This window comes from Schistocerca americana, chromosome 3, assembly GCF_021461395.2.
Source record: "Schistocerca americana isolate TAMUIC-IGC-003095 chromosome 3, iqSchAmer2.1, whole genome shotgun sequence".
Taxonomy (NCBI): domain Eukaryota; kingdom Metazoa; phylum Arthropoda; class Insecta; order Orthoptera; family Acrididae; genus Schistocerca; species Schistocerca americana.
Genome location: NC_060121.1, coordinates 574,569,577 through 574,596,426, shown reverse-complemented (window position 1 = coordinate 574,596,426; position 26,850 = coordinate 574,569,577). Strand labels below are relative to the sequence as shown.

The window sequence follows — 26,850 nt, the reverse complement described above, 5'->3', positions numbered from 1 at the left end:
ACCCAATCTTCCTTCCTTCCCTCCCTACCAAACGTATTAGACATATTCATGAAGGCTAAGTTGGTATTTAGAACAAGGTGCAAGTAAAACGACAATTTCAGCTGCAGGACCAACGAGAAGAAATTTTTATGTCTTCAGTGAGAGGATACGAGGTTACCAACGAACCTTCAGCTTAGTAGAGTAGAGCTATCTTGAGCGTCAAAGATATCGCTCTATTTGAAAAGACTAACAGGTTTACATTTTGAAAGTCTGAAATGGATGGTCTGTTCAGAAATAGGTGTAACGTTCACAGCACTCAAAAATTTAGGCAGAATACGAAACAGCTGTACCTGTTATGTCTGACATCTCTTTTGTCTCTACAGGAATTTTAGTGAAAATATTAACCGACATTGTTTCGTGACAATTAGCACGTTTTCCAGTTTTCTTTGAGACATGCAAATCTCCGCTTTCATGTTTATACTGCATGTACTTTTTTTATATTCTTATTAATGCAGTAGTGCAGAATCGGACCACCTCATAATAAATGATTTTAGGTTACTGCTGATAAAATGAAGAAGTCATGAAACTTGATTCTGCTATTTCGTGACCTAGGATGTTCATGTTTGTGTTTCGCGTGATGCGGCGGGGGAAGGAGGGCTGGTGTTGGGGGGTGAGGGTACGTCAGACATGGACTGACTACTGTAAACAAGTTAAGATGGATGTAAGCTGCAGTAACTACGCAGGTTTATGGAGACCGGAAATGAATCGATTAGAAAATGCTAAAATTTAGAAGAACAGAGCTACTTTAAACCACAAAATTAAACGGATTACGTTACGTAGCAGCCAGTATAGATGTGTAACGTCACAGCAGGAGCCCAAAAATTATGAAGCAATGCGGGCTAGACCATGTACCCATTATTTACATGGGTCTTTCTATACATTCGTCAATTTTTTTCGTAATCTTCTATCATCCATCTCATCTTTATCTACTTCCTCCTCCGTTCCCGTTGTTCTGACTTGAGTTTTCTTTACATACAATCCTTTCCATTTTCAACCTTTCCTTCTTTGCTTAGTACTAGCTTCTGATCTGACCTCTAGATGTTCTTTTCTTTATTTTTTCTATAATCTTGTCCACAGTCATGCGCGTTTTGTTTTCCTCTTGTAGGTAGTTCTGTTTTGCCATTTTGTGCTTTCTGTCAATAACATATATTTTACATCTCATTACCATGCTACATTTGCTGCATTTTGTATTTGATTTTTCACCAATAAAATTTAGCATTTCTTGTGTTGCTGAGGAATTACCTTTAGGCCTAGTGTATTTATCTAGTAATTCCTCTGCAGCCTTCCCTATTTGGTCTCAAACCTCACAGTTCATCTTGTTCGTATTCTCCCTATTTCAGTCAGTCGGTTGCTAATGCTCTCTTTGATGCCCCGCACAATCTCGCATTATTTCGTCTTATCCAGGTCGTATCTCCTTAATTTTCTATCTTGTAGTAATTTCAGCTTCAGTATATAACAAATAATTTATGATCAGAGTCTACTTCCTCTAGTAGAAATGCTTTCCGGTATAAATTTCGAAATATCTTATCATTTTATAGTATGTGTGAACCTTTCGCTCTCCACAGGCTTCATCCAATGCAAACAATATTTTTTCGTGGTTTTTAAACAAATTGTTTTGCGAATGAGAAGACTGCGTCTTGCAGGCAGCTTACCCTTTCTTTCTTTTTCCCCAGTATATGTTTTCCTTAATTTTCCCTTATACTGTTTTACCCACTACCGATTTCTATCCTTCGACGCCAACAATATTTTCATCTTCCTTAACATAATCTTTTTTCCATCTTCTGTTGAGTCAGACATGTATACTTGTTTTATTATGGTGGGTTGTGTATTTGCCTCTATCTTGACTAAGGTAATCCGTTCACTATCCTGTTCATAATAATTTTGTATTGATAAGTCTATAGTTACCCGACCAGGAATCTTATGCTTCCAACCACCATACCTCACGAATTTACTCTATAGCTACAATCAGTCTCTGTTTCTCTTTCAAGTCCTCCAATCCTCCAAGACCATCAAGGGGTTCGAATACTACACGCTTCGAGCGGTAAAAAGTAAGAGTTATTTCCTTCTGACCACATTCCCTTGAATAGATGGCGGATGGAAATCCGAATGATGGTTTACTCCCCATCTAGAATTTTTTGCCCAAGATCGCCATGCGGTAGGAGAATAGATTAGATGCACTTTTCGTTTCAATTGATCAACTGTGAGGATATCCTCCAGGACGCAGAACATGTGAGAAGAACAATAGTTTATAATAAATATTTACAATGAAAAACAAATATGAGTATGCTAATGTACAGATCCAAAGTGGAACGATTGTCATTGATGTGGAATGAGCCAAACACATTTTAAACATGTTTTCATATATGAGTTAATAAACACTGAATGGAAGAATCATTTTACAGCACTTATCTACAATGATCCCATTACTGCACTGAATTTATACAGAAGTTAGATTGTACTAATATTCGCATTATTTTATATTATTAGTAAAACACACACACGCACACACACACACACACTGATATGCACACATCGGTACCTGTACTAAGAAATTCGTCAATGTATTGGAATGAGTTGCACGCCGATAAAATCTTTAGGCTTGTCTTATAATGAATTTTATTGGTAGTTAAACGTTTTATACATGCTGGCAAGTTATTGAAAATGTGTGTTCCTGAATGACCGACACCTTTTTGGACCAAAGTAAGTGACTTAAAATCTTTATGAAGATTATTCTTTTATCTGGTATTGATTCTATGAACTGAGCTGGTGGTTTGAAAAAACATATACTTTTAATGACAAATTTCATCATGGATTAAATATATTGGGAAACAGCAGCCTCCCTAAATAGGCCTCTGCAGTGTTATTGAGTTCACACCACAAATTTTTTTTATACTTTTCTGTACCTGGAAAACGTTAGCTTGGCTTGATGATTTACGACAAAAAATAATGTCATACGACATCATGGAATGATGAAGGGTGTGTTGGCTTTTTCACTTTTATATCCTCTATGTCTGAATATATCTGCAGTGCAAATAGAAGTCTGTGTAGGTGCTTGAGCAGTTCGGTGGTGTGCTCCTCCCAGTTCAGTTTACTGTCAAGCTGTAATTCCAAGAATTTAACAATATTAATTTCTCGTATCAGTTTGTCCACATATTTTAGACATATGCTGGTAGCAAACATCTTAAAAGCTCTGAATTGCATGTTGTGTCCTTTTTCAAAGTTTAGTAACAAAGAATTGGTGCCTAGGAGCCATTTATTAATGTCCATGAAAATTTCATTAACCGATCTCTCAGAGATTACACTTGATTTGCTGTCTGTTGCTGTGTTTGTATCATTCACAAACGAAACAAACTTGGCTTGGGTAAAATTACTGATGAAGAATCATTGGTATACACAAGAAAAATAAAGGACCCTAAGGTGGAGCCTTGTGGGATGTCACAAGTAACTTGTTCCTAGTTGGATGATGCCTGATAGCTTATTAATGTCTCTTTCCTAATGACACCCTTTGTTTCCTGTCAAAGAGATGGTATCACATTTTGTAGCATGTCCTGTTATACAATAACATTCTAATTTACTTAACAGATATTGGGATTTATACATCAAGGGCCTTTAACAGATCACATAATATATCAGTAGCCCATAATTTATTGCATAATTAATAAAGTTCATATTCACTGTATGTGTAGATAGCCTTCTCAGTATTATAACTCTCTAGCAATCTGAACTCGGACTTGGACAATATGTTGTTTGTTGTCAGATGGTTAAGAAGTTGACTATATAATTTTGTTGTTCTTGTTGTTGGGGGTCGTAGTGTTGTGATCTCCAATCCAAAGGCTGATTTGATGTAGTTCTTCATCTCCGAGTAACTGCTGCAACCTACAACCTTTTGAATCTGCTTAGTGTATTCATCTCTTGGTCTCCCTCTACTATTTTTACTCTCAGCGATTCCCTCCAACATTAAATTGGTGATGATGCCTCAGAACGTGTCCTCCTAACTCATCCCTTCTTTTAGTCAAATTCCTTCACAAATTCCTCTTCTTCCAATACTCTTCAGAACCTCCTCCTTAGTTATGTGATCCACCCATCTAATCTTTAACCTTCTAATGTAACACCACATTTCAAAATTTTCTATTCTCTTCTTGTCTAAACGGTTTGTGGTCTATGTTTCACTTCCATATAGAGCTACACTCCATACAAATACTTTCAGGAAAGACTTCCTGATGCTTAAATATCGATGTTAACCAATTTCTCTTCTTGAGAAACGCTTTTCTTGCCATTGCCAGCCTACATTTTATATCCTCTCTACTTTGACCATCGTCAGTTATTTTGCTGCCCATATAGCAAAACCCATTTACTACTTTAAGTGTCTCATTTTCTAGTCTAATTCCTCCAGCATAACTTGATTTAATTCGATACATTCCATTATCCTCGTTTTGCTTCTGTTGATGTTCATCTTATATCTTCCTTTCTAGAGATTGTCCATTACGTTTTACTGCTCTTCCAAGTCCTTTGCTGTCTCTGACAGAATTACAATGTCGTCGACAAGTCTCAAGGTTTTTATTTATTCCCCCTGGATTTTAATTCCTACTCCAAATTTTTCTTTTGTTTCATTTACTGCTTGCTGAATATACAGATTGAATAACATCGGGGATAGGCTACTACCCTGTGTCACCCCTTTCTCAACCACTACTTCCTTTTTGTGCCCCTCGGCTCTTATAACTTCATCTGGTTTCTACACAAATTGTAAATAGCCTTTCGCTCCCTGTGTTTTACCCCTGCCTCATCCAGAATTTGAACGAAAGTGTTCCAATTAACATTGTCAAATGCTTTCTCTAAGTCTACAAATGCTATAAACGTAGGTCGTAGGATCAGTATTGCCTCACGTGTTCCTACATTTCTACGAAATCCAAACTGATCTCAGAGAGATCGGGTTCTTCCAGTTTTTCCAGTCGTCTGTAAAGGGTTCATGTTAGTAATTCGCAAGCGTAACTTATTACACCGATAGTTCGGTAATTTTCACACCTGTCAGCACCTGTTTTGTCGGAATTGGAATTATTATATTCTTCGTTATGTCTGAGGATATTTCGTCTGTCTTATACAGCTTGCTCACCAGATGAAATAGTTTCGACATGGCTGGCTCTCCCAAGGATCTCAGTGGTATATTACTTTTTCTAAAATTTTTGAGAATGCTGGCAAAAGTAAAATTGGATGGAATCTTGACGTTATTTCTTTACCTCCTTTTTTAAACAAAGGCTTAACTTTGGTATATTTCAAAATCAACGAAATATCCCACTGATATACGACTTGTTGCACTGATAACTTAATATGTAACTAAACTCAGAAGTGCATTCTTTAATTAGCTTTGTTGATATTTCATGGTAACGAGTGCAGTTTTTTGATTTTAAAGATTTTCTGATAGACGTTACTTCTGCTTGGGTAGTGAGGGTCATATTCATGTTAGTGAAGTAATATGCACTGTCTGGGGTGAGGTGCTCCATGCCAGCATCTACTGAACATGACAGCCCCATCATTTGAGTAAGGGTTATGAAATGTTTGTTAAAAGATTGTTAATGTTATTTGCCCCTCTTCATGTCTGGTTCCACCAGCCTCCTCTTTCACCATATCCCAGATTGTGTTGATCTTTTTCTTGTATTGTATTTGCTCTGCCATCTGTATTATTAACTTTAATATTTTGCCGTACGTCTGGTAACGTCCTATAGCATCAACATCAGAGCTGTTTCTTACTGGTAGATAGAGTTTCCTATTTATTTTATACGACAGCATTAATCTTTGAGTAATCCATGCTTCATTTGTAAACTTTTGTGTAATTTGGGTTAGTTTTTTGGGAAAATAGCGTAATATAAGTTAAGTATTTTATTAAGAAGAGTGTTGTACATTTCATTAGCGCTGTATACATCACTCCAGTTCATGTCTTTGAAGATTGTCCGAAAATAATGAATTTTTGGTTTACCAACCAGTCTCTTACCTTCCGATGTAATAGATGTTATGTCCTGTTCATTGTTAAGATTTAACAACAGGACATGTATGTCATGGTTCAAATGGGTGTGAGCACTATGGGACTTAACACCTGAGGTCATCAGTCCCCTAGAACTCAGAACTACTTAAACCTAACTAACCTAAGGATATCACACACATCCATGCCCGAGGCAGGATTCGAACCTGCGACCGTAGCGGTAGCGCGGTTCCAGACTGTAGCGCCATTAACCCCGTGGCCACAATGTATGTCATGGTCTGGGTGACGATTGACTATTAGTTTTGTAATATAATTTTGTTCATAAGACATTTCTGTAAGGATACTATCAGTGGCTCTTGGTGAACAATTAAGTGCCTTAGTTGGAAAGTTTACAGTGGGAATTAAGTCGAATGATAGTGCTGTGAATCAAATAGATTCTTGCTCGGTGAGTTTTTAAGAATATCTACGTTAAAGTTACCAACAACAATTCCTTAGTTTTTGTTGTTACGTAGGCCACTAGAGTTTTAAGGTGATATACGAACCGATTAAAATTACCTGGAGATGATATACTGTTATGAAAGGTATATTATGAAATGCTACTTCCGTTGCACTTGCTTCCATGTATGCTGCTATAGGTAAAATTTATGAATGTCAGTGTTCTTAAATTTATCACTGTTCCTACTGAGTGTTGCAATTCCTCCTTCTGCAAGTGCATGAGCACCGTATCCACTTGGGCACTGGTATTTACTACCTTCTGGGTTTCGTGGACATCTTCGCTACATGAAAATCAGCACAGAAATGTTGATTTTAATCAATGACTTTGGGGTACATTATGGAAATCATAAATTGTGTGTTATCCATTTTCCAGCAAAATTATGAAGATTAACATTTTTAGCGCCCAACAACATTTGAACGACTTACCACCACATAAAGTTCCGCTGCACTGTCGTACTTAGAGAGTACAGTACGTACCTTAGACTGTGGTTTATAATTCAGTGTACTTACGTAACAAATATCTCATTGTTGCAGCTTGATGTAGATTTAAATTTCTTCAACCCCACTGATGCAATGGTGAGAAGAATAACGGAAGTAACTAACTTGTCAGTCTACTACTACGAGTTCGACTATCATTCGGATGATACCTTCGTGAACGAATTTGGTAAGTCAAAAGAGCTATATTCTAAGATTAATACTGAAGATGTTGAGAACTATATGTTCTATGGCATTTATAGAATTATGAAAAATTAACTGGATTATTGTTAGTTAAGAAGAAGCTTTTGGAATGCTATTTTGTGTGAAGCAAAAAGCAGATAGTATGGTTGAATATTATACTAAAGAATAACCTAGAGATGAAGAAAGAAGTGCTGAAGCTTGAAAACTGTTAAAGAATGCAACACAAACATAATGAAGCGAATTTCAGAACTAAAATAAGTTCCTTGTAAAAATCAAACAATGGAAAATCCAGGGTGGAATGTAACAATACCTGAGAAGGAAAGTTGCTACTCACCATATAGCGGAGATGCTGAGTCGCGATGGGCACAACAAAAAGATTCACACAATTAAAGCTTATGGCCATTAAGGCCTTTGGCAGCAGTAGACATGCATACACACACGCACACACACACACTCATGTAAACCCGTTTACGCGCGTGCGCGCGCACGGGCGCGCGCGCGCGCGCGCGCGCGCGCGCGTGTGTGTGTGTGTGTGTGTGTGTGTGTATGTTGTGTCTACTGCTGACAAAGGCCTTAATGGCCGAAAGCTTTAATAGTGTGAATACGTTCCTTGTGAATAGTTTTGACACAGAAAACAGTTGCAATTCAAATACAGAAGGATCTACACAAAAAACGGCATACCATACAACTTTTCGCGTATGCCTTTTAAAGTGCAAAACTGAAAAGTGTAGTTTCCTGTGACTGTGGGTATCACACTTTGTAGATATCTGAAATGTAATAAGCACGTAGGCTCAGTCGTGGGTAATGCAATGGTATACTACGGTTTATTGGTAGAATACTGGGGAAATGCAATCAGTCTACAAAGGAGATTGCTTAAAAATCACTCGTGCAGCCCATCCTAGACTACTGCTCTCAAGTGTGTGGGACCAAATAGGACTAACAGTGGACATTGAACGAATGGTCACATGTTTGTCTGATCCGTGGGAGAGTGTCACAAAGATGGTGCAGAAACTGAATTGCCAGACTCTTTGAGGGCAGAAGTAATCTGTCTCAAGAAACCCTGTTCCCAAGGTTTCAGGAACCGGTTTTAACACTTGAATACTCACAATGGTGACATAGGTCACCCAGCGATTTTCTTTTTGTCATATTGTTGCTCGTCGGGTTGTCCACAGACATGAATTTTTATAGCTTCGAATGACACTTTAAAGGTCAGTATTTCACCATTGTTGATCGAATGTGGCAGTTGTTAGGCAGTATAAAAATAAGTTTATCCACATTTTGTGCTCTGGTTGACAATTTTCACGCATGCGACTGTTAGTGTCACCATTTCCGTTTCTATTTGGATAGGTGAGTTGTTTTTTTTAGTACTTCATGTCTATAGTATTGGTTTTGTATTAAATATTGTGTAATATGTTTCACAATGAATTTATATTTCTATTCATTTTTACATTTTCTTTAAATCTTTGTGGTCACGATTATTGGTAATATTCGAATGGCTGCCCCAAATAAAAGGTGGAATGTTGAGAAAGTTTCAGATGCAACAGCATTGTTGGCCTGGAATGATAAACTTAGTGATACAGCGGAGGAACATAAGACCACAAAATGGCTGAAACAGAAGCCCCCACACAACATACGCACTCACACACACAATATACTCATACATCCGAGTGGACTGTGAAGCAGAGCCTGAGAAATACGTTCTGAAGCTGGCCTTTTTCAGCTTTTATTTGACGACAATGTCATTAGAATAACAACTAGTTGCACAAATTGTCATGCAAAAGAGACAATCAGAATTGCAGTGTTTCGCATCACAATCTAAAAATGAATTGCTGTCCCACTACACCCAGCACGCTGGAGTTATGCAGTTTTCACAAATATTTACATAGAAACCGTTGGCAAGGATCGTGATGCCCGTAGTAAGGATGAAACAGAAATCACAGCATTGTTGGGTTTACTGTATCTTATGGGAACAGTGAGGAAATCTAGAAAAGACACTTATCAAATGTGGGACAATTCCACAATTCCAAAGGCTATAACCTAGAATCACGTTACTTATCAGTGACTGAATAAAGATTTCGCTTTGTTCTACGATGCTTATATTTCGAAGAAACTTGAGAAAGGAAACGGATAAGTTAGCTTCCATAAGAGAAGTGTGTGAAATAATACTACATAATTTCCAGGAATACTTTTCGCCAAGTGAATACCTTACTGTACATGAACAGCTGTTAGCGTTTAGCATTAACTGTCCTTTGTGGCAGTTCGTACATAGCAAACCTATTTAAGTATGTGTTAATAATATTTGTTGTAGCTGATGCTAAGACAGCATTGTAGGCTATTTAGAAACCAATGTTGGTTTGCTGCCCGATGGACCTTATATACAAAGCAATAACCCACGTGATGTTTTAATAAGAATGGAGCAGCGAAGTCCGGACACTAACAGAGATGTAACTGCCGATAACCGGTTTCCGACGCATTCTCTTACTGGAAGTCCTAAACACAAAGTCTTGCTTACGTGGGAACACTTAGTCGAAATAAACGCAAATAACTCTGGAGTTTCTTCCAAATAAATAAAGAACAGAGAAATCTTGAATCTTAAACTTTCAAAAGGGCAAGACACTTGTTTCATACAGTCCTAAGAAGAATTAAGCTGTCCTTGTAATTAATACAATGCACCGCGACGATGTTACCGACAACAATACAGGGGATGCGAAAAAACATGAGATCATAACATTGTACATGACAAAAGTTGATGGAGACTTGGTTGACTAGCTGTCTCAAAACAATGATGTCGTTCGATATACAAGAGGTTGGCCTACGATAGTCCTCTACAATCTACTAACCTTAACTGTAGTGCATGCATCTTGCATTTATATATTCAGTGAAAATGAAACTAAAGCACCTAAGAGAAATACTTGTATAACCACTCTTATTTGGGAACGTATAAAGACCAAAATAGAAAGGAGATGTCAACTACCACGGGTTCCGAAGGAGATCGGCAGGCGTTGACTTTTATTGTCTGGAATGGAAGTGACTGTAAACAGGTCGCAAGAGGAAAAAAAGGGGAAGATGTTATGAGTGTGGTAGATCACGGAACAAATCAACCAGGAAGTGATGTGTTAGGTGCGGTAAGTGGACCGATCCTGATCATCTGAAGAAATTTTGTGTCAATTGCTTGGACAGTGCAGTCTGAAATAGTACATGTTAACTCAATCTTCCGTCGGTTCTTGGTAGAACAATATTATGATAAATTAAAAGCACCAGTTTGCTTTTGTTCTACAGTATTACTTTTATTGTTTTAACCGGTTTTCGGCGTACAAGGCCATCTTCAGACATTTATTGACTATTATCACCAAAGAAGTTACAATGTTTCTAAACAACATTGGAAGAGAAGTTACACGTTTAGATTGAAGCAGTGCCATACAGTAAGTAACGTCTGTGGCAGTATGGTGGTAAAGGATTGAAAAAGTAAAAAAATTGAACAGACGTGTAACTTCTCTTCCAATGTTGTTTACAAACATTGTATCTTCTTTGGTGACAATACTCAGTAAATGTCTGAAGATGGCCTTGTAAGCCGAAAACCGACTAACACAGTAAAATTAATACTGTAGAACAAAAGCAAACTGGTGCTTTTCATTTATTATAGATATAGTACACGTGTCAGGAAGTAATTTCGGAGATATTGGTTCAATGGTTGTATTAGTGAGGCTTATATACAGGTACGGCAGTGTATGGCTTGCAAACTACCCTCACAATTCAATTTTGCTGCATTATAACTTCACTTTTGTTTGTTTTCATTAAAATAATGAATGTGTGAATATTACAATAAGTACAGAGCACTCAAGTGTGGTGTAGTGTGGTGTTGGAATACTGTTTTTGGAATTCTGAAGGTATCGGGGGTAAACATAGGGAGCGAAAGACTACTTAGAACTTGTACAGAAACCAGACGGCACTTACACCAACTGAGGGGCATGAAGGAGAAACACTGGTTGAGAAAGGAGTGAGACAGGGTTTTAGCCTATCCCTGATGTTATTCAATCTGTCACGGTGCAAGCAGTAAAGGAAACTAAAGAAAAATGTGGAGTAGAAATTGAAATTCAGAGAGCAGAAATAAAAACTACCAGAAGTCAAGGTGTGATTTATCGCCATCATTATACAGGTAAGTGATCGTCCACCCTTTGATCCACACAATAACTTGATTTATGGTGGCGGGGAAATAAGTATCCTCTGAATGGATAAAAGTCCATGGGTCAGTTGAGTCCGGCGGGACGCGGAAGTAGCAGACAACGAACTGTCGACCAAGTTTGCAGACGTCTGTGGTGGCAGCACAAGTCAGGTGGGGAGCATCGTCATCCACGAGGTGGGAAACTGAACACAGCGGAGTGTCCGACAGTCCGATTGCGTGAAGACGTTGATTTGTGGCGTATTTTCCACATGCGACATTTACCATGCTACCTGGACGTTGTATGGAAGGAAAAGCTGGTGGACATGGCGCCAAACTGAGGGCCACCGCATCGGTGGATGTTTGAGTTTGACGTTGTTGTAATGAAGCAGTAGGGTGTAGAGTTCTTCGGTTCGAGGAAAGCACGCGCACAAGGACGCCGCTCGGAGTTACACAATGACAAGGTCGAGGCCCCTGCCCGTAGGGGAAGGGTGAATGTTTCATAGCAGACCTTAAAGAGCACACCGGCCGTAAGAAAGTGTCCGAACGCGGTCTGGAGGATATGTCCAATAGTTAATGGCAGTGGGAGTACCTGTTCCATGTGGACCGTTATGGACGACACATGTTGGTTGAGGTATTTGACGCGTTGCAGGGAATCGAGTCAGTGGAGGAGATTTTGTCGCACTGCACTGCAGATAATTTGGAGAGTAAGCCGAATATTGACGGCAGCAGAGCCGTGTACGGTGGGGGTGAAGATGATACCAAGTATCATAGTGTTTGTACACATGGGAGAGGTGCTAAGTCGTTGTGTGAGAGGTCACGTTCAATGGGCATCGACGAGGATTTTCCCACATTCATGTTACTGCCCACTGCAGCTCCGTACATTGATATCAAATCAAGAACCATATGTGTTTAATTCTGTTAGTGGACTAAGAAGAGGAGTTCGTTACATACACATGAAACTGAAAAGTGTGCTGTCGCAAAGTGAGACCGGAAAGGTGGGTTGTCAGGCTCCCAGTGAGGGGCTCCAGTGCTATGGTACAGAGTAGTGTCGAAAGTGGGCAACCTTGCCTTATGGAACGCCAGATGTTACTGGTCCCCACACACGGCCATTGATCTGAGTTAGCGATTCTGTACTGTCGTACGGGCACCGAATGATATTGATCAAAAGGGGTTGGAAAATCCATTTGGCTCTTTACTAAGAACAGAAAACGCACGTTGTCGAATGCGCTGTCAAAATCAATGGCAACCACCGTGACTCAGAATCTGCGCTCCGCTGCCAGTCCAAGTAAATCACGACATTATCCTGCGGCTGTTTGTATATTAACTGAGCCACCCGGAGTTGTCTGTTCTGAGGGTAGAATGCTAGGCAGTATCAAGCAAATGGCTCAAATGGCTCAGAGTACTATGGGACTCAACTTCTGAGGTCATCAGTCCCCTAGAACTTAGAACTACTTAAACCTAACTAACCTAAGGCAACAAACACACCCATGCCCGAGGCAGGATTCGAACCTGCGACCGTAGCGGTCGCGCGGTTCCAGAGTGTAGCGCCTAGAACAGCACGGCCACTCCGGCCGGCGCAGTATCTTGCAGCAGAGAGTCACCAGGGGTAGTGCAAAAATTTTATAGTCTATGTTAAGCAGAGTTATGGGACCGTAATGTGCGTCGTCACCCCCAGGGTCGGTTTGTGAATGGATATAATAATTTACATGACGCCGTTCCCTATTGTCAACAGCTCATGAAACATTGTCGTCCACCTCGACGCCGTTAGTGCAAGGAAGGCGCGATAAAATTCTAGTGGCAAGCCGTCGACGTCAGGTGACTTATTCAAAGCTCCTTTGTTGACTGCATCGTGGACTTGGTCGCACATAACTGGCTCCATCAGCTCGCCCGCCTCGTCGCCGGCGAGGGTGCGAGTGATGTGTGATGACGCAAACTCCTCAGCGTGGTTGTTGGTAGTCTCCTCCTGGTGCATTGTGAGGTAGTGGTCTACAAAGACAGTGAAGATTTAGGCCTGGCAAGTGATGTTTTTGGCGCAACAGGTGTAGATCTCGTTGTCGTCGGTGTTTCCTATCGGGGGCGATATGACGCGTGCTGTGGTGTTCCTGTTCCTCCAGATCCCTACATCGGGTCCGCGCCATTGCCTCTTGCAGTCTATGTCGCGTCAGCGTTACAATTTGTGCCTTAGTCCTGCTGCGTTCCTTATGAGCTTCAAGTGTGGGTGGCTAGTCGTCAGGGTCGCGAAGAATGGTGTAGAAATAGTCGGTAGTATGCCGGCCTTATAAGTTTCTTCCTTGCCATATTGAATCAACGTACGTTGAATAGCAGGTTTGGCACGTTCCAGCCACAAAGTCAAGGTTATGCAGTGCTTTGGTAAGCGACGTTCACTGGTGACCCGTGTCTAGGTAATACGTTGAATATATTCGGGATCCTGGAGGTGGGAGGTGTTTAGCTTCCATGATGCACGACTGCGCCAGAAAACTTGTTGCTGGAGGAAAATATTGCAGATGTAGGCTCAGTGGTCCGAAAAGGCCAAGGGTCAAAATTCTGCACCTTGGAGTGCAGGTGTGAGACGTAAAGCCCGTCAAGGCGACCAGCGGAGTGACTCGTTTAGTAGGTATGTCCAGGTGCGTCACCATGCCGAACTTCCGAAGTCGCGCGGAGGAACAGAACACAGACGACAAGAAGCAGCTTTTGACAGGTGTTGTAGTGGGGCATATGATCTTTATGGTGCAGTACACAATTAAAGTCACCTCCCAGCAAGTAATGACCACAATGCCCAAGAAATAAAGGGGCGATTTCTTCTGAACAGAAGAGCGCTCTGTCGCGTCTGCAGGTGGAGTCTGATGGAGCGTAAATATTGACAATACAGTCCCCATGACCGTGACTGGCATGCCTCTGTCGGACGGAAGCTAGGTGATATTAGCGACGGGAACGACCCATCGGGCGTAGATGGCAGCACCACCTTGAAATAGCTGGTCACCAGGAGAAGGAAAAGTTTTATATCCCAGAAGTGCGGCCAAGTGGACTTCCTGTAGAAGTGCAATGTCGACGTCCAATCTCTCGAACAAGTTGAATTTTCACACGGGATATAATGTTGTTGGTGTTGATAGTTACTATTCGGTAAGTATGGAGTCGTGCCACACTGTGGAGAGGAACTCCATCAGCGGAGGGTGAAAAAGAGCGAGGCAGTGGCGAGCTGTACCGTACGCCTCCTGACGGCGTTATCATCGACGTAACTAGGTCTCTGTCTATGGTAACTCTGTCTCCAGAGTGTGCTTCGGGCCACTGTCGACGACCTTACTCCAAGCCATCGAGGACACTTTCATTGATTCACCTCGTTCGTAGGAGCGGAGGACGTCTCAGCGGAAGTCGTAACGGTGGAGTCCATTGTTTCAGGTGCACCTGTGCGAGTCGGTTTCACGTTGTCGTCCTTCTTGTTGTCGTCGTGCACGTTCTCTGGCGCCGCCTCAGGTTAGACAGCCTCTGAAGCGTCGGGGGGTGTGAGCTGCCTCGTTCCGAGGCCGTGCGGCGCCTCCTCTTGCGCCTTTTAGGCGAACGTTGTTTGCGTGTCCGTCTCTCTGTGTCGGAAGACCGGAGGGAGGAAGGCCGTCGCGCGGACCATAAGTGAAGGGACGTCCCTATCGTCGGCTGGGAGGGGATCGGAAGTCGTCGCTGTTGGTAGTGGCGCCGGAGTAGCGTCAGGATGTGAGCGTGATGCGGCGACCCCGGCGGTATCCGTAGCAGCTCTAAGGATCACCGGTACGTGGTTTGTCGCTGTTAGTAGTAGTTTATCCTGTAGTGAAGTAGAAGTGGATAGTTCCTGTGAATTATTATGGGAGGAGGTTACACTCAACAACCGAGCTAGGTTAATAGTTGGCTCCTTTTACCGACCTCCAGACTCAGCAGCATTAGTGGCAGAACAACTGAGAGAAAATTTGGAATACATTTCACATAAATTTTCTCAGCATGTTATAGTCTTAGGTGGAGATTTCAATTTACCAGATATAGACTGGGACACGCAGATATTTAGGACGGGTGGTAGGGACAGAGCATCGAGTGACATTATATTGAGTGCACATCCGAAAATTACCTCGAGCAATTAAACAGAGGACCGACTCGTGGAGATAACATCATGGACCTACTGATAACAAACAGACCCGAACTTCTCGACTCTGTAAGTGCATAACAGGGAATCAGTGATCACAAGGCCGTTACAGCATCCCTGAATATGGAAGTTAATAGGAATACAAAAAAAACGGAGGAAGGTTTATCTGTTTAGCAAGAGTAATAGAAGGCAGATTTCAGACTACCGAAGACATCAAAACGAAAATTTCTGTTCCAACACTGACAATGTTGAGTCTTTATGGAAAAAGTTCAAGGCAATCGTAAAATGCGTTTTAGACAGGTACGTGCCGAGTAAAACTGTGAGGGACGGGAAAACCCCACCGTGGTTCAACAACAAAGTTAAGAAACTACTGCGAAAGCAAAGAGAGCTTCACTCCAAGTGTAAACGCAGCCAGAACCTCTCAGACAAACAGAAGCTAAACGATGTCAAAGTTAGCGTAAGGAGGGCTATACGCGAAGCGTTCAGTGAATTCGAAAGTAAAATTCTATGTACCGACTTGACAGAAAATCCTAGGAAGTTCTGGTCTTATGTTAAATCAGTAAGTGGCTCGAAACAGCATATCCAGACACTCCTGGATGATGATGGCATAGAAACAGAGGATGACACGCGTAAAGCTGAAATACTGAACACCTTTTTCCAAAGCCGTTTCACAGAGGAAGACCGAACTGCAGTTCCTTCTCTAAATCCTCGCACAAACGAAAAAATGGGTGACATCGAAATAAGTGTCCAAGGAATAGAAAAGCAACTGGAATCACTCAACAGAGGAAAGTCCACTGGACGTGACGGGATACCAATTCTATTCTACACAGAGTACGCGAAAGAACTTGCTCCCCTTCTAACAGCCGTGTACCGCAAGTCTCTAGATTAACGGAAGGTTCCAAATGCTTGGAAAAGAGTACAGGTAGTCCCAGTCTTCAATAAGGGTCGTCGAGCAGATGCGCAAAACTATAGACCTATATCTCTGACGTCGATCTGTTGTAGAATTTTAGAACATGTTTTTTGCTCGCGTATCATGTCGTTTTTGGAAACCCAGAATCTACTCTGTAGGAATCAACATGGATTCCGGAAACAGCGATCGTGTGAGACCCAACTCGCTTTATTTGTTCATGAGACCCAGAAAATATTAGATACAGGCTCCCAGGTAGATGCTATTTTCCTTGACTTCCAGAAGGCGTTCGATACAGTTCCGCACTGACGCCTGATAAACAAAGTAAGAGCCTACGGAATATCAGACCAGCTGTGTGGCTGGATTGAAGAGTTTTTAGCAAACATAACACAGCATGTTGTTATCAATGGGGAGACGTCTACAAACGTTAAAGTAACCTCTGGCGTGCCACAGGGGAGTGTTATGGGACCACTGCTTTTCACAATATATATAAATGACCTAGTAGATAGTGTCGGAAGTTCCATGCTGTAGTATACAGAGAAGTTGCAGCATTAGAAAATTGTAGCGAAATGCAGGAAGATCTGCAGCGGATAGGTACTTGGTGCAGGGAGTGGCAAATGTAATGTATTGCGAATACACAGAAAGAAGGATCCTTTATTGTATGATTATATGATAGCGGAACAAACACTGGTAGCAGTTACTTCTGTAAAATATCTGGGACTATGCTTGCGGAACGATTTGAAGTGGAATGATCATATAAAATTAATTGTTGGTAAGGCGGGTGCCAGGTTGAGATTCATTGGGAGAGTCCTTAGAAAATGTAGTCGGTCAACAAAAGAGGTGGCTTACAAACACTCGTTCGACCTGTACTTGAGTATTGCTCATCAGTGTGGGATCCGTACCAGATCGGGTTGACGGAGGAGATAGAGAGGATCCAAAGAAGAGCGGCGCGTTTCGCCACGGGGTTATTTGGTAACCGTGATAGCGTTACGGAGATGTTTAGCAAACTCAAGTGGCAGACTCTGCAAGAGAGGCGCTCTGCATCGCGGTGTAGCTTGCTCGCCAGGTTTCGAGAGGGTGCGTTTCTGGATGAGGTATCGAATATATTGCTTCCCCCTACTTATACCTCCCGAGGAGATCACGAATGTAAGATTAGAGAGATTAGAGCGCGCACGGAGGCTTTCAGACAGTCGTTCTTCCCGCGAACCATACGCGACTGGAACAGGAAAGGGAGGTAATGACAGTGGCACGTAAAGTGCACTCCGCCACACACCGTTGGGTGGCTTGCGGAGTATAAATGTAGATGTAGATGTAGATGGTCGGCGGCAGGTGATGAGAGCGCCGATGCGTAAGTGATCGGTAGACCCGTCGTCGGAGGGAGGCAATACGGTAGCGGCCGGCAGCTGTGTTAAGAGTTGCTGAAGACACTCAGACCTGAGGTAGCCTTCTTTGCCGCACCCGGAACAGGTCTTGGTTTGGCTGTCGTACTTCAGCCAATCGAAAATGAAACATTAGTGGTAGTAATCTGCTACTCTACCTTATATATTTCTTAATCCAAAGTTGTTGTAAATGATCACAGACCTTTTTTACCTTCCAGCTGACTGATTAGGAACATATGATGAATTCCTGCCTTTTTAATACAGCACTCCCTCATTTCCCTCTACGTTGCTTTCTCCTTTCTTTTCTCCAATGTATTCCTACACTTCATAATTTTTCCACTGACGTGTTATCCTACTACATTCAGGACCTTAGTTGTAAAGGACGTTCTTCAGAGGCTGATAAAAAACATGGGAATACGTGTTTGAAAATAATGCAGATGCTTGCTAAGCCTTCATGTTGCGCTGCTGTATTTGATCACGAATGGCAAACTGTGGAATGTCCTCAACACGTCGTGTCAGTCATAGTAAGAACGGTGTTGTGTGTAGTTTTGAGTGCATTACTTCGGAGATTAGTGAATCTCAATTTCAGTATATTGCCACGAATTTTTGACCTGTTATCTGGAAACCCTAAACAGATCGTACGTGTTCAATAACCATGGTGACATACAGTGGTTTATGTTTTGTACGTAGTAATAAATTATCTTAACGGCAACCATTTTAACAAACAGAAAATTGAAAATAAGAATGAATTAAAAGAACATAAAATAAAAAGAATTTACTCAAGTTGCAAGTGAATAGTTTCCACTTACGTTACTAGATATGTTTCTGGCACACTTGGAATAACTCCCGGTTTGGCGACTAAGTACTACTGCTGAACCTACTTCTAAACCTATTGTTGTTACATTATTGTACATTGGCACACTGGTGTGTGGGTGTCTCGGTAATCCTCCTGTCTACGCCTACCTGTGTGGGTGCCGCAGCATATATAAACTTCTTGTGATCTGTTGGCGTCATTTTGATGGCTCAAATGGCTCTGAGCACTGTGGGACTGAACAGCTGAGGCAGGATTCGAACCTGCGACCATAGCAGTCACGCGGTTCCGGACTGAAGCGCCTAGAACCGCTTGGCCACTCGGCCGGCCGTTATTTTGATATCTAGAGCGTTCACTTCATCTTATAGACTGAATGTTAAACAGCTGCTCTTTAGATATTCTACGTGCAATCATATTAATTGTAGTCCACAAGCTTTGGTCACTTACAATAGTTCGCAAATCCCGTCAAACTATCTGCAGTCTGTCTCGTCCTGAAAAAATGGACAACTGAAAACGACATGATCGGCGGAGTCTTCCTCTCCACATTTCCATATTGGTGTTTTATTACATCCCGCTCGATGCAAATATTCGGGATATGGGCCTTGACCTGTTAATAGGTGCACCATGTCTGGAGTAGGGGCGATGTCACGTAGTTTGAACCTGTTCCTCACGCTTGGAAATATTGTAAACCTGCCTTGCATTGCTTCTAGTGCCCCAGTCAGACGCCATACATCTAACTACCAGTCTCGTAAATGTCTTTCATCAGTAATATGAGTTCCTGTGATCTTGTACATACGATCATATTGTCCACGCCCCAACCAATACAGCGCTGCCGTGTAACGTACCACACTATCCATCGGACGTATCCCGAGAATCACTAGTAATCCTTAGACAGGTGTAGGGCGAAAGACACCGGTAAGCCTCTGAAGTACGCTCCGCTGAATTCGTTGCAGTACTGTTTTGTAGCCGCCCACACGCTAGCAGTGAAGCCAACAATGTCGTTGAAGATAGCTGCGTAATATGAGCGCACCACATGAGCAGTAATTTATAGTCAGAAGTACCAACACACAAAATTATTTTAGACAGAGCTCTGTAGGTGCCTTGTTTTAGCCACTTTCTGAGTGACAGATTTCACATGTTCTAGAAAGTTCCTTTTCACGTCTAGAAGAATGCCTAAATCTCCACAAACAGTGCTGCACTTTACAGGGATTCCGTCAAGCGTTAGGGAGGGATCTCTGGCAAGAGAAAGTCTTCTCTTCAGAAGTACGTATATTTTTTAATGATAAGATACAGTCAGTTAGTTGCACTTGAAACAATGTTGTATCTGAGCAAGTACATAATTCGTCTTTTCCTCAAGTCTCGTCCTGGATTCTGCAGACACAGCTTCTACGATGTCATCTGCGTGTGCAACAACACTTTCAATAGCATCTGCCCCTTCTAACGCATGTAATGGGAGTTCAGTACTACGATCCCAGAACAATGGGCCACTTACAGAGTCTTGAGGACAGTCTTTGGTAACCTTTCTGATTACCTTGCTCTGTCTTGCAATCCACTGGCCGCTACGTCCGCTACAGTAATCTACAAAGCTCTAGTACAGACGTTTGGTGCACCTATATATCGGAGGTATGCAAATATCACATTATCGAGTGCGCATTTTATGTCATTCATAAGTAAGACTGCATACATCACTGTTGACTTTTCTACAACATGAAGAGCTCTGTTAACCGCATCATCTATACGCTTCCCTTTTCGGAATCCCTATGGACATTCATTTAAGCCGGAGAGCTCCCTATGCGCCTGCAACTGGTCACACAGAAGATGCTCCTGAACTTTGGCCAAGACGTTTAATAGGTAACTGGGTCTTAGGTTTTTCGACGATACCAGATCTTTATCCTTTCCCTTCTTAATCACTACTGCTCTAGCTATTTTCCATATCGCCAGAATCCTACCATTTCGCAACGCCTCGTTTAGTAATGCTGTCAAATATGGCACTAGCAGTAGACCCACCTTTCGCACGACCTGAGGTTAAACGCCATCCAGACCTAGTAACTTTTCACTTTTGATCTCGAAAATTGCGATAGCAACTTTTTCTTCTATCCAGGTCATTGAGCCATTTCCTTTATGAACTATAGACATAACAATAGGTTCCTTACATTTTTCAGTCAACAGTTTATATGGCCTTTCCCATATGTCATATTGCAGTTGTCTTCATAGAAACTACCCCCAGTGTATTTTTTAGTTTTCTGAAACAATGTTTTGCAGCGCATGTTAATTTTCCTGTGTTCTTGGAGCCTCGCAATGCGCTCTGACTTCCCTAAAGCACATTACTCTTCATTACTAAAACACATTACTCTTATTCTTGATAAAGTTCTGGCCTCCAAAGCATTGTACCCTGAATTTTTACGATTTTCTTAGGGGCATAAATGTCGTGTGCTCTTTGCAACAGCTCAGTTAGTAACTGCTCACACAAGTCAACATGTACAGGAAGCGATCCCATTGGAAATTCTGCAGTGTAGGCAACTAAGCCATCCCAATACGTTTTCCTGATGTCTAACCAAATCTTGCTTTCTCCGCTTGTGTCCCTCTATTATTGCCACTTTCCCCTTCGATGACAACTGCGTTATGGTCACCGGATGTTAGGTACTGGATCACTTGCCAACTGTCAATCTTAGCTGCTGCCATGCTGTTTGCTAAGTGGCATCTATGTTAATGGCTACACCTGTTCGTTCCTCTAATGTACTCAGCTGACCTTGGGCGAAATGTTGGTGCTCCTATGGTGGTCATTCCTTATCAAGCAAGTAAAATTGCTTGTTATTTCAAGAGGCGTTTAACGAAGATTTACACCGCACAGAGGAAAAGGGACAACACATAATCCGCTAAATCACAACACGGGTGAAACTTCGTGTTGAGTGATCGTGGCGGATGGTCATTGAAGAGGATTTTGTCCGCCTCGGTAGCTGCGCGGTCAGCGTTGAGTCCGGCTTCCGGAGCCCTGCAGTGCGGACGTGCTGTTGTTTCCGCTCGCACTTGCTGTTGTTTACCTCCAGCGGCCGTCACTTACGTGTCGCTTACGTGTTCTAAAACCACGGCCAACTGTTTTCGAAAATCAGTCCAGATTTTCGGGAGTGAGATGCAACTGCACAGCAGACAGATAGACTACCAGTTTCAGTGTTTTTGCGGAAGACAGTTCCACTGAAACCAAAAAGAAAGAAGAATGGTGTGGACAAAATAGTTTTCACAGAAAATAGGTTCAGGATAAAATAAGTAGAAGACGAACATGATGAGCATTATAAAGGAACACCGCGGATTGCGTTGTACAGAAATTGACAGTAACGCTGTAGTAATATAATGTGATAAGGTTCATGTATCTGGGAAACAAATAAAACAGGATTATCGAAGCAAGGAAGGCATCGTAAACATTCTGGCGCAAGCAAAGAACACATTATTTCCGTAAAAGATACCCAGTGGTGTCAAATATTGATTTGGAATTGATGAATAAATTCCCGAAACGATTGTCTTAGTACAGCATTCCTTAGAATTTCCCCTTCTTCTTCTTTGCAGCATGAAAATTTATTGCGACAGCCCACGCCCTGTCCAGCTTGCAATTGTGTAGACAAATAGCCAAGGGCTGCCGGCGGTGCGAAGCGTAGGCGTCGCCAGCCGCCCGCTGAGCTAAACGAAACCGGCCTCATCTTGGGTGTGTCACCATCTTGCATATTTGTGTGATGCTTTCCGCGTTACTCCATTGTTTCGTTGAATTCTGGGCTCTGCAAACCGTAGGTGCTACTAAAGAATGTTAAAAATTAAGTGGACACAGAGGAAAATAGTGAAAAGGCACGAAAACATCTTAGTGACGGGAAAAAGTCTATAGAAAACTCTTACTATAAGAATAAATACGATAAAGTAACGTACGGTTTTTAAAATTCGAAAGAAAAACAGAGGGGGAAAATTATAGTTTCAGACAAAACCTAGAATATGGAAAACAAGTGGTGTGATATTTACGTAGATCAGCACAAGGCAGAAAGATACGGAAAATGGCATCCTGTCATTCGAAACACTGATTATACAAAACATTAAGACGTTGCACAGGGTTTTGCATCCTTCCAGCAGACGTCACTGTTGTGCGATATACATACACTACTGGCCATTAAAATTGCTACACCAGGAAGAAATGCAGATGATAAACAGGTATTCATTGGACAAATATATTATACTAGAACTGACATGTGATTACATTTTCACGCAATTTGGGTGCATAGATCCTGAGAAATCAGTACCCAGAACAACCAACTCTGGCCGTAATAACGGCCTTGATTCGCCTGGGCATTGATTCAAACAGAGCTTGAATGGCGTGTACAGGTACAGCTGCCCATGCAGCTTCAACACGATACCACAGTTCATCAAGAGTAGTGACTGGCGTATTGTGACGAGCCGGTTGCTCGGCCACCAATGACCTGACGTTTTCAATTGGTGAGAGATCTGGAGAATGTGCTGGACAGGGCAGCAGTCGAACATTTTCTGTATCCAGAAAGGCCCGTACTGGACCTGAAAATGCGGTCGTGCATTATCCTGCTTCAATGTAGTGTTTCGCAGGGATCGAATGAAGGGTAGAGCCACGGGTTGTAACACGTCTAAAATGTAGCGTCCACTGTCCAAAGTGCCGTCAATGCGAACAAGAGGTGACCGAGACGTGTAGGCAGTGGCATCCCATACCATCACGCCGGGTGATACTCCAGTATGGCGATGACGAGTACACGCTTTCAAAGTACGTTCACTGCGATGTCACCAGACACGGATGCGACCATCATGATGCTGTAAACAGAATCTGGATTCATCCGAAAAATGACGTTTTGCGATTCGTGCACCCAGGTTCGTCGTTGAGTACACCGTCGCAGGCGCTCCTGTCTGTGATGCAGCGTCAACGGTAACTGCAGCCATAGTCTCCCAGCTGATAGTCCATGCTGCTGCAAACGTCGTCAAACTGTTCGTGCAGATGGTTGTTGTCTTGCAAACGTCCCCATCTGTTGACTCAGGTATCGAGACGTGGCTGCACGATCCGTTACAGCCATGCGGATAAGATGCCTGTCATCTCGACTGCTAGTGATACGAGGCCGTTGGGATCCAGCACTGCGTTCCGTATTGCCCTCCTGAACCCACCGATTCGATATTCTGCTAACAGTCATTGGATCTCGACCAACGCGAGCAGGAATGTCGCGATACGATAAACCGCAATCGCGATAGGCTACAATCCGACCTTTATCAAAGTCGGAAACGTGATGGTACGCATTTCTCCTCCTTACACGGGGCATCACAACAACGTTTCACCAGGCAACGCCGGTCAACGGCTGTTTGTGTATGAGAAATCGGTTGGAAACTTTCCTCATGTCAGCACGTTGTAGGTGTCGCCATCGGCGCCAACCTTATGTGAATGCTCTGGAAAGCTAATCATTTGCATATCACAGCATCTCCTTCCTGTCGGTTAAAATTCGCGTCTGTAGCACGTAATCTTCGTGGTGTAGTAATTTTAATGGCTACTAGTGTACAACGGGCTATTAAAAGGTTTCGCTTCGAAGGCCGCACAGTCCAGAAGAGGTACGCTAACCAGGCAAAATCGCGGTGAGTGTGGAGGCAATCATCCCACCGGCGCACCAGATAGGAGATATTTGTTTGCCAAAAGACCTTGTCCAGTTGCGTGACGGAACCTTAACTGCCTGCTGCACATCCTCGACCGACAGAAATCGTCGATCTTTAAGGCTCTTTTTTAGGGGATTGAAGGTGTGGTAATCACATGGGAAGACATCAGGACGTGTGCTCTTTTGTCTCCCACTTGAGTTTGTATTACTTCTGCATTATGACAGTTGCAATACGGGGAAGTGCGTTGTCATGAAGCAGCAGCAATCCTTGTTGAACCATTCCACAGTCGTGGTTTTCAGCATATATACTGGCCCATGCACATTCTTCTTTCTCCCGTGGGTGTCTACTGGTGCTTGTCTTTCCGCAGCCAAGAAAAGAATAACAGCACGTTGGTCTTGTTCAGATGCGTTTGAAAATAACGTCTCCATAGGTCATGTTTCCTCATTTACCGCACACGCATCGGAAAGACACGAGTGCCACACTGATCTCTTGCTTAGATGTCGGTGTCTATATACCCGCATCAGAAGTGAGCTATGTTGCTGTACGCTGCAGCAACTTCCTTAAAAGGAAGCCGTGCGGGGGGGTTAGCCGCCCGCGCGGTCTGAGGCGTCTTGTTTTGTCACGGTCCGCGCGGCTCCCCCCGTCGGGGGTTTGATTCCTCGAAAATGGTTCAAATGGCCCTAAGCACTATGGGACGTAACATCTGAGGTCATCAGAACTACTTAAACCTGACTAACCTTAGGACATCACACAAATCCATGCACGAGGCAGGATTCGAATCTGCGACTGCAGCAGCAGCGCGGTTCCGGACTGAAACGCCTAGAACCGCTCGGGCACAGCGGCAGGCTTCGAGTCCTCCCTCGGGCATGGGTATGTGAGTTGTCCTTAGCGTAAGTTAGTTTAAGTTAGATTAAGTAGTGTGTAAGCTTAGGGGCCGATGATCTCAGCAGTTTGGTCCTATAAGACCTTACAACAAATTTCCTTAAAAGGAAGCTTTTTGATCGCCTCTTATACGTAGCACCATTCACCCAAACTAAACATAGTTGAAGGGAGAATGCTTAGGGTAACAAGTTGAATTAATGTATTTTCAGAAGTGACAACTACCCATTCCATGGTCTTATATCTGCGTGCTTGTTTTATACTTCAAGTCGATGGGCGCTCTCAAACGCAAAATTTTCATATGTGACAAGAAAATGTATGCTTGTTCATGTTGCAGGAGTTGGACATAGCGGTGAACTACAATTTCTCTTCCTGCGGACGGATCTGGACATTAGTTATAACCTGGATCCGAAATCAGAAGAGGATCAAGTGCGAAGAAACATTCTGCGCCTCTGGACCAACTTCGCGAGATATGGGTATGTTTATATTCCACATTCAAAACAGATTCAGGACCTAAATAAAATAAAATATTACAACCAGTTAAGACTCACGGACTCGAAAATATACGTAATTACTAATGAAGGGTGATGTGTTGGGAAGGTAATTGACTTTATTCCAGTTGTGAAAGTTAATTTATTTGCTAAACAAAGCCATCCATAGGCATTTACTCTACTTGTTGCCTTGTTACTCGCAACAATACCTTTAAAATGAGTGGTAACCTCACTCAGTCAAGTCTTAAAATGAATTAGTTCAACCTTAGGAAGCATAGCTGCATCTCTTTGCATGTAGTAAGCCGCATGTCTTTCTCAAGACACCATTGTGATTTTCCCGCTTGCTATATAAGGAACACGTAATATGTGCTGTTTGACACATTCTTGACTTAGTAACTGCTTCACTGGTCCGCGGGTGTCACGTCGGATAATGTGGAAGCTGCGCAATATTTCGACGAGACAGCTGCTCGTCATCTTCAGGTGCTTATTGACGTGTTGCTGCAATGGCTCGCCAAAATATACGCTGATACTTTATATAAGCGTAGGCGTCAAGGTGTGGGGCTATAACGTCATCGTAGACGAAACATAGAGTACAACGACATCCAGTGACTCCTGCCGGAGAAACGGGCCACGATCCTCGCATTCGCGACGTGGGAAAAGTGCGGCCCATAAGTAGCGGCCCAACGCGCACGCCGGCTGTGCGCTGGCGCCCAGTTTAAGAGTGCGGACTTTGATTCTCCGTCTGTGGTGTCTCGGATTCGTTCGCCAGTGCTAGTTCCCATTCCGAGCCTCTATTGATTAGGTCGTTACTTATACGTATTTCGACTGCTTCCTTAATGATGCATCTCTAACCAGCTGACGTGTTAGAGAGTTTCGATGTGGCCTCTTTGTTCACACGAGTACCTTTGGTGGATTCATTACAATTTACAGGAAATAAGTTGGAGGAGGACATCTTACAATTATTCAAACATGTGCTTCCCTCGACATATTTTTTATTTAATGAACAATATTTTCAGCAGACTGACGGTGTTGCTATGGGTAGCCCTTTGTCTCCCACAGTGGCTAACCTTTTTATGGAAGACTTCGGGGAAAAAGCACTTCAGTCAGCGGCGTTGAAACCTAAATGTTTCCGGAGATACGTGGACAAAACTTTTGTAGTTTGGCTACACGGAGAAGCAACGCTTCCTACATTTCTGGAACACATTAACTCCCTCCATCCCAGCATTTGCTTCACCTTGGAAGTGGACAAAAATGGAGATCACCCGTTCCTAGATGCCTTGGTGTGCAGAAAAGAAG

At 42.6% G+C, this 26,850-nt stretch overlaps 1 protein-coding gene across 1 annotated transcript in view; it reads left to right on the top strand.

Annotated features, from left to right (window-relative positions):
• Nucleotides 1-26,850, top strand: part of LOC124607326 (acetylcholinesterase-like) — a 141,542-nt gene that overhangs the window by 93,361 nt on the left and 21,331 nt on the right. Inside the window, exons 8-9 of the mRNA XM_047139627.1 lie at nt 7,043-7,172; nt 25,401-25,539. Coding sequence (XP_046995583.1) covers nt 7,043-7,172; nt 25,401-25,539 — 269 coding nt within the window. The remainder of the gene's footprint in view (nt 1-7,042; nt 7,173-25,400; nt 25,540-26,850) is intronic.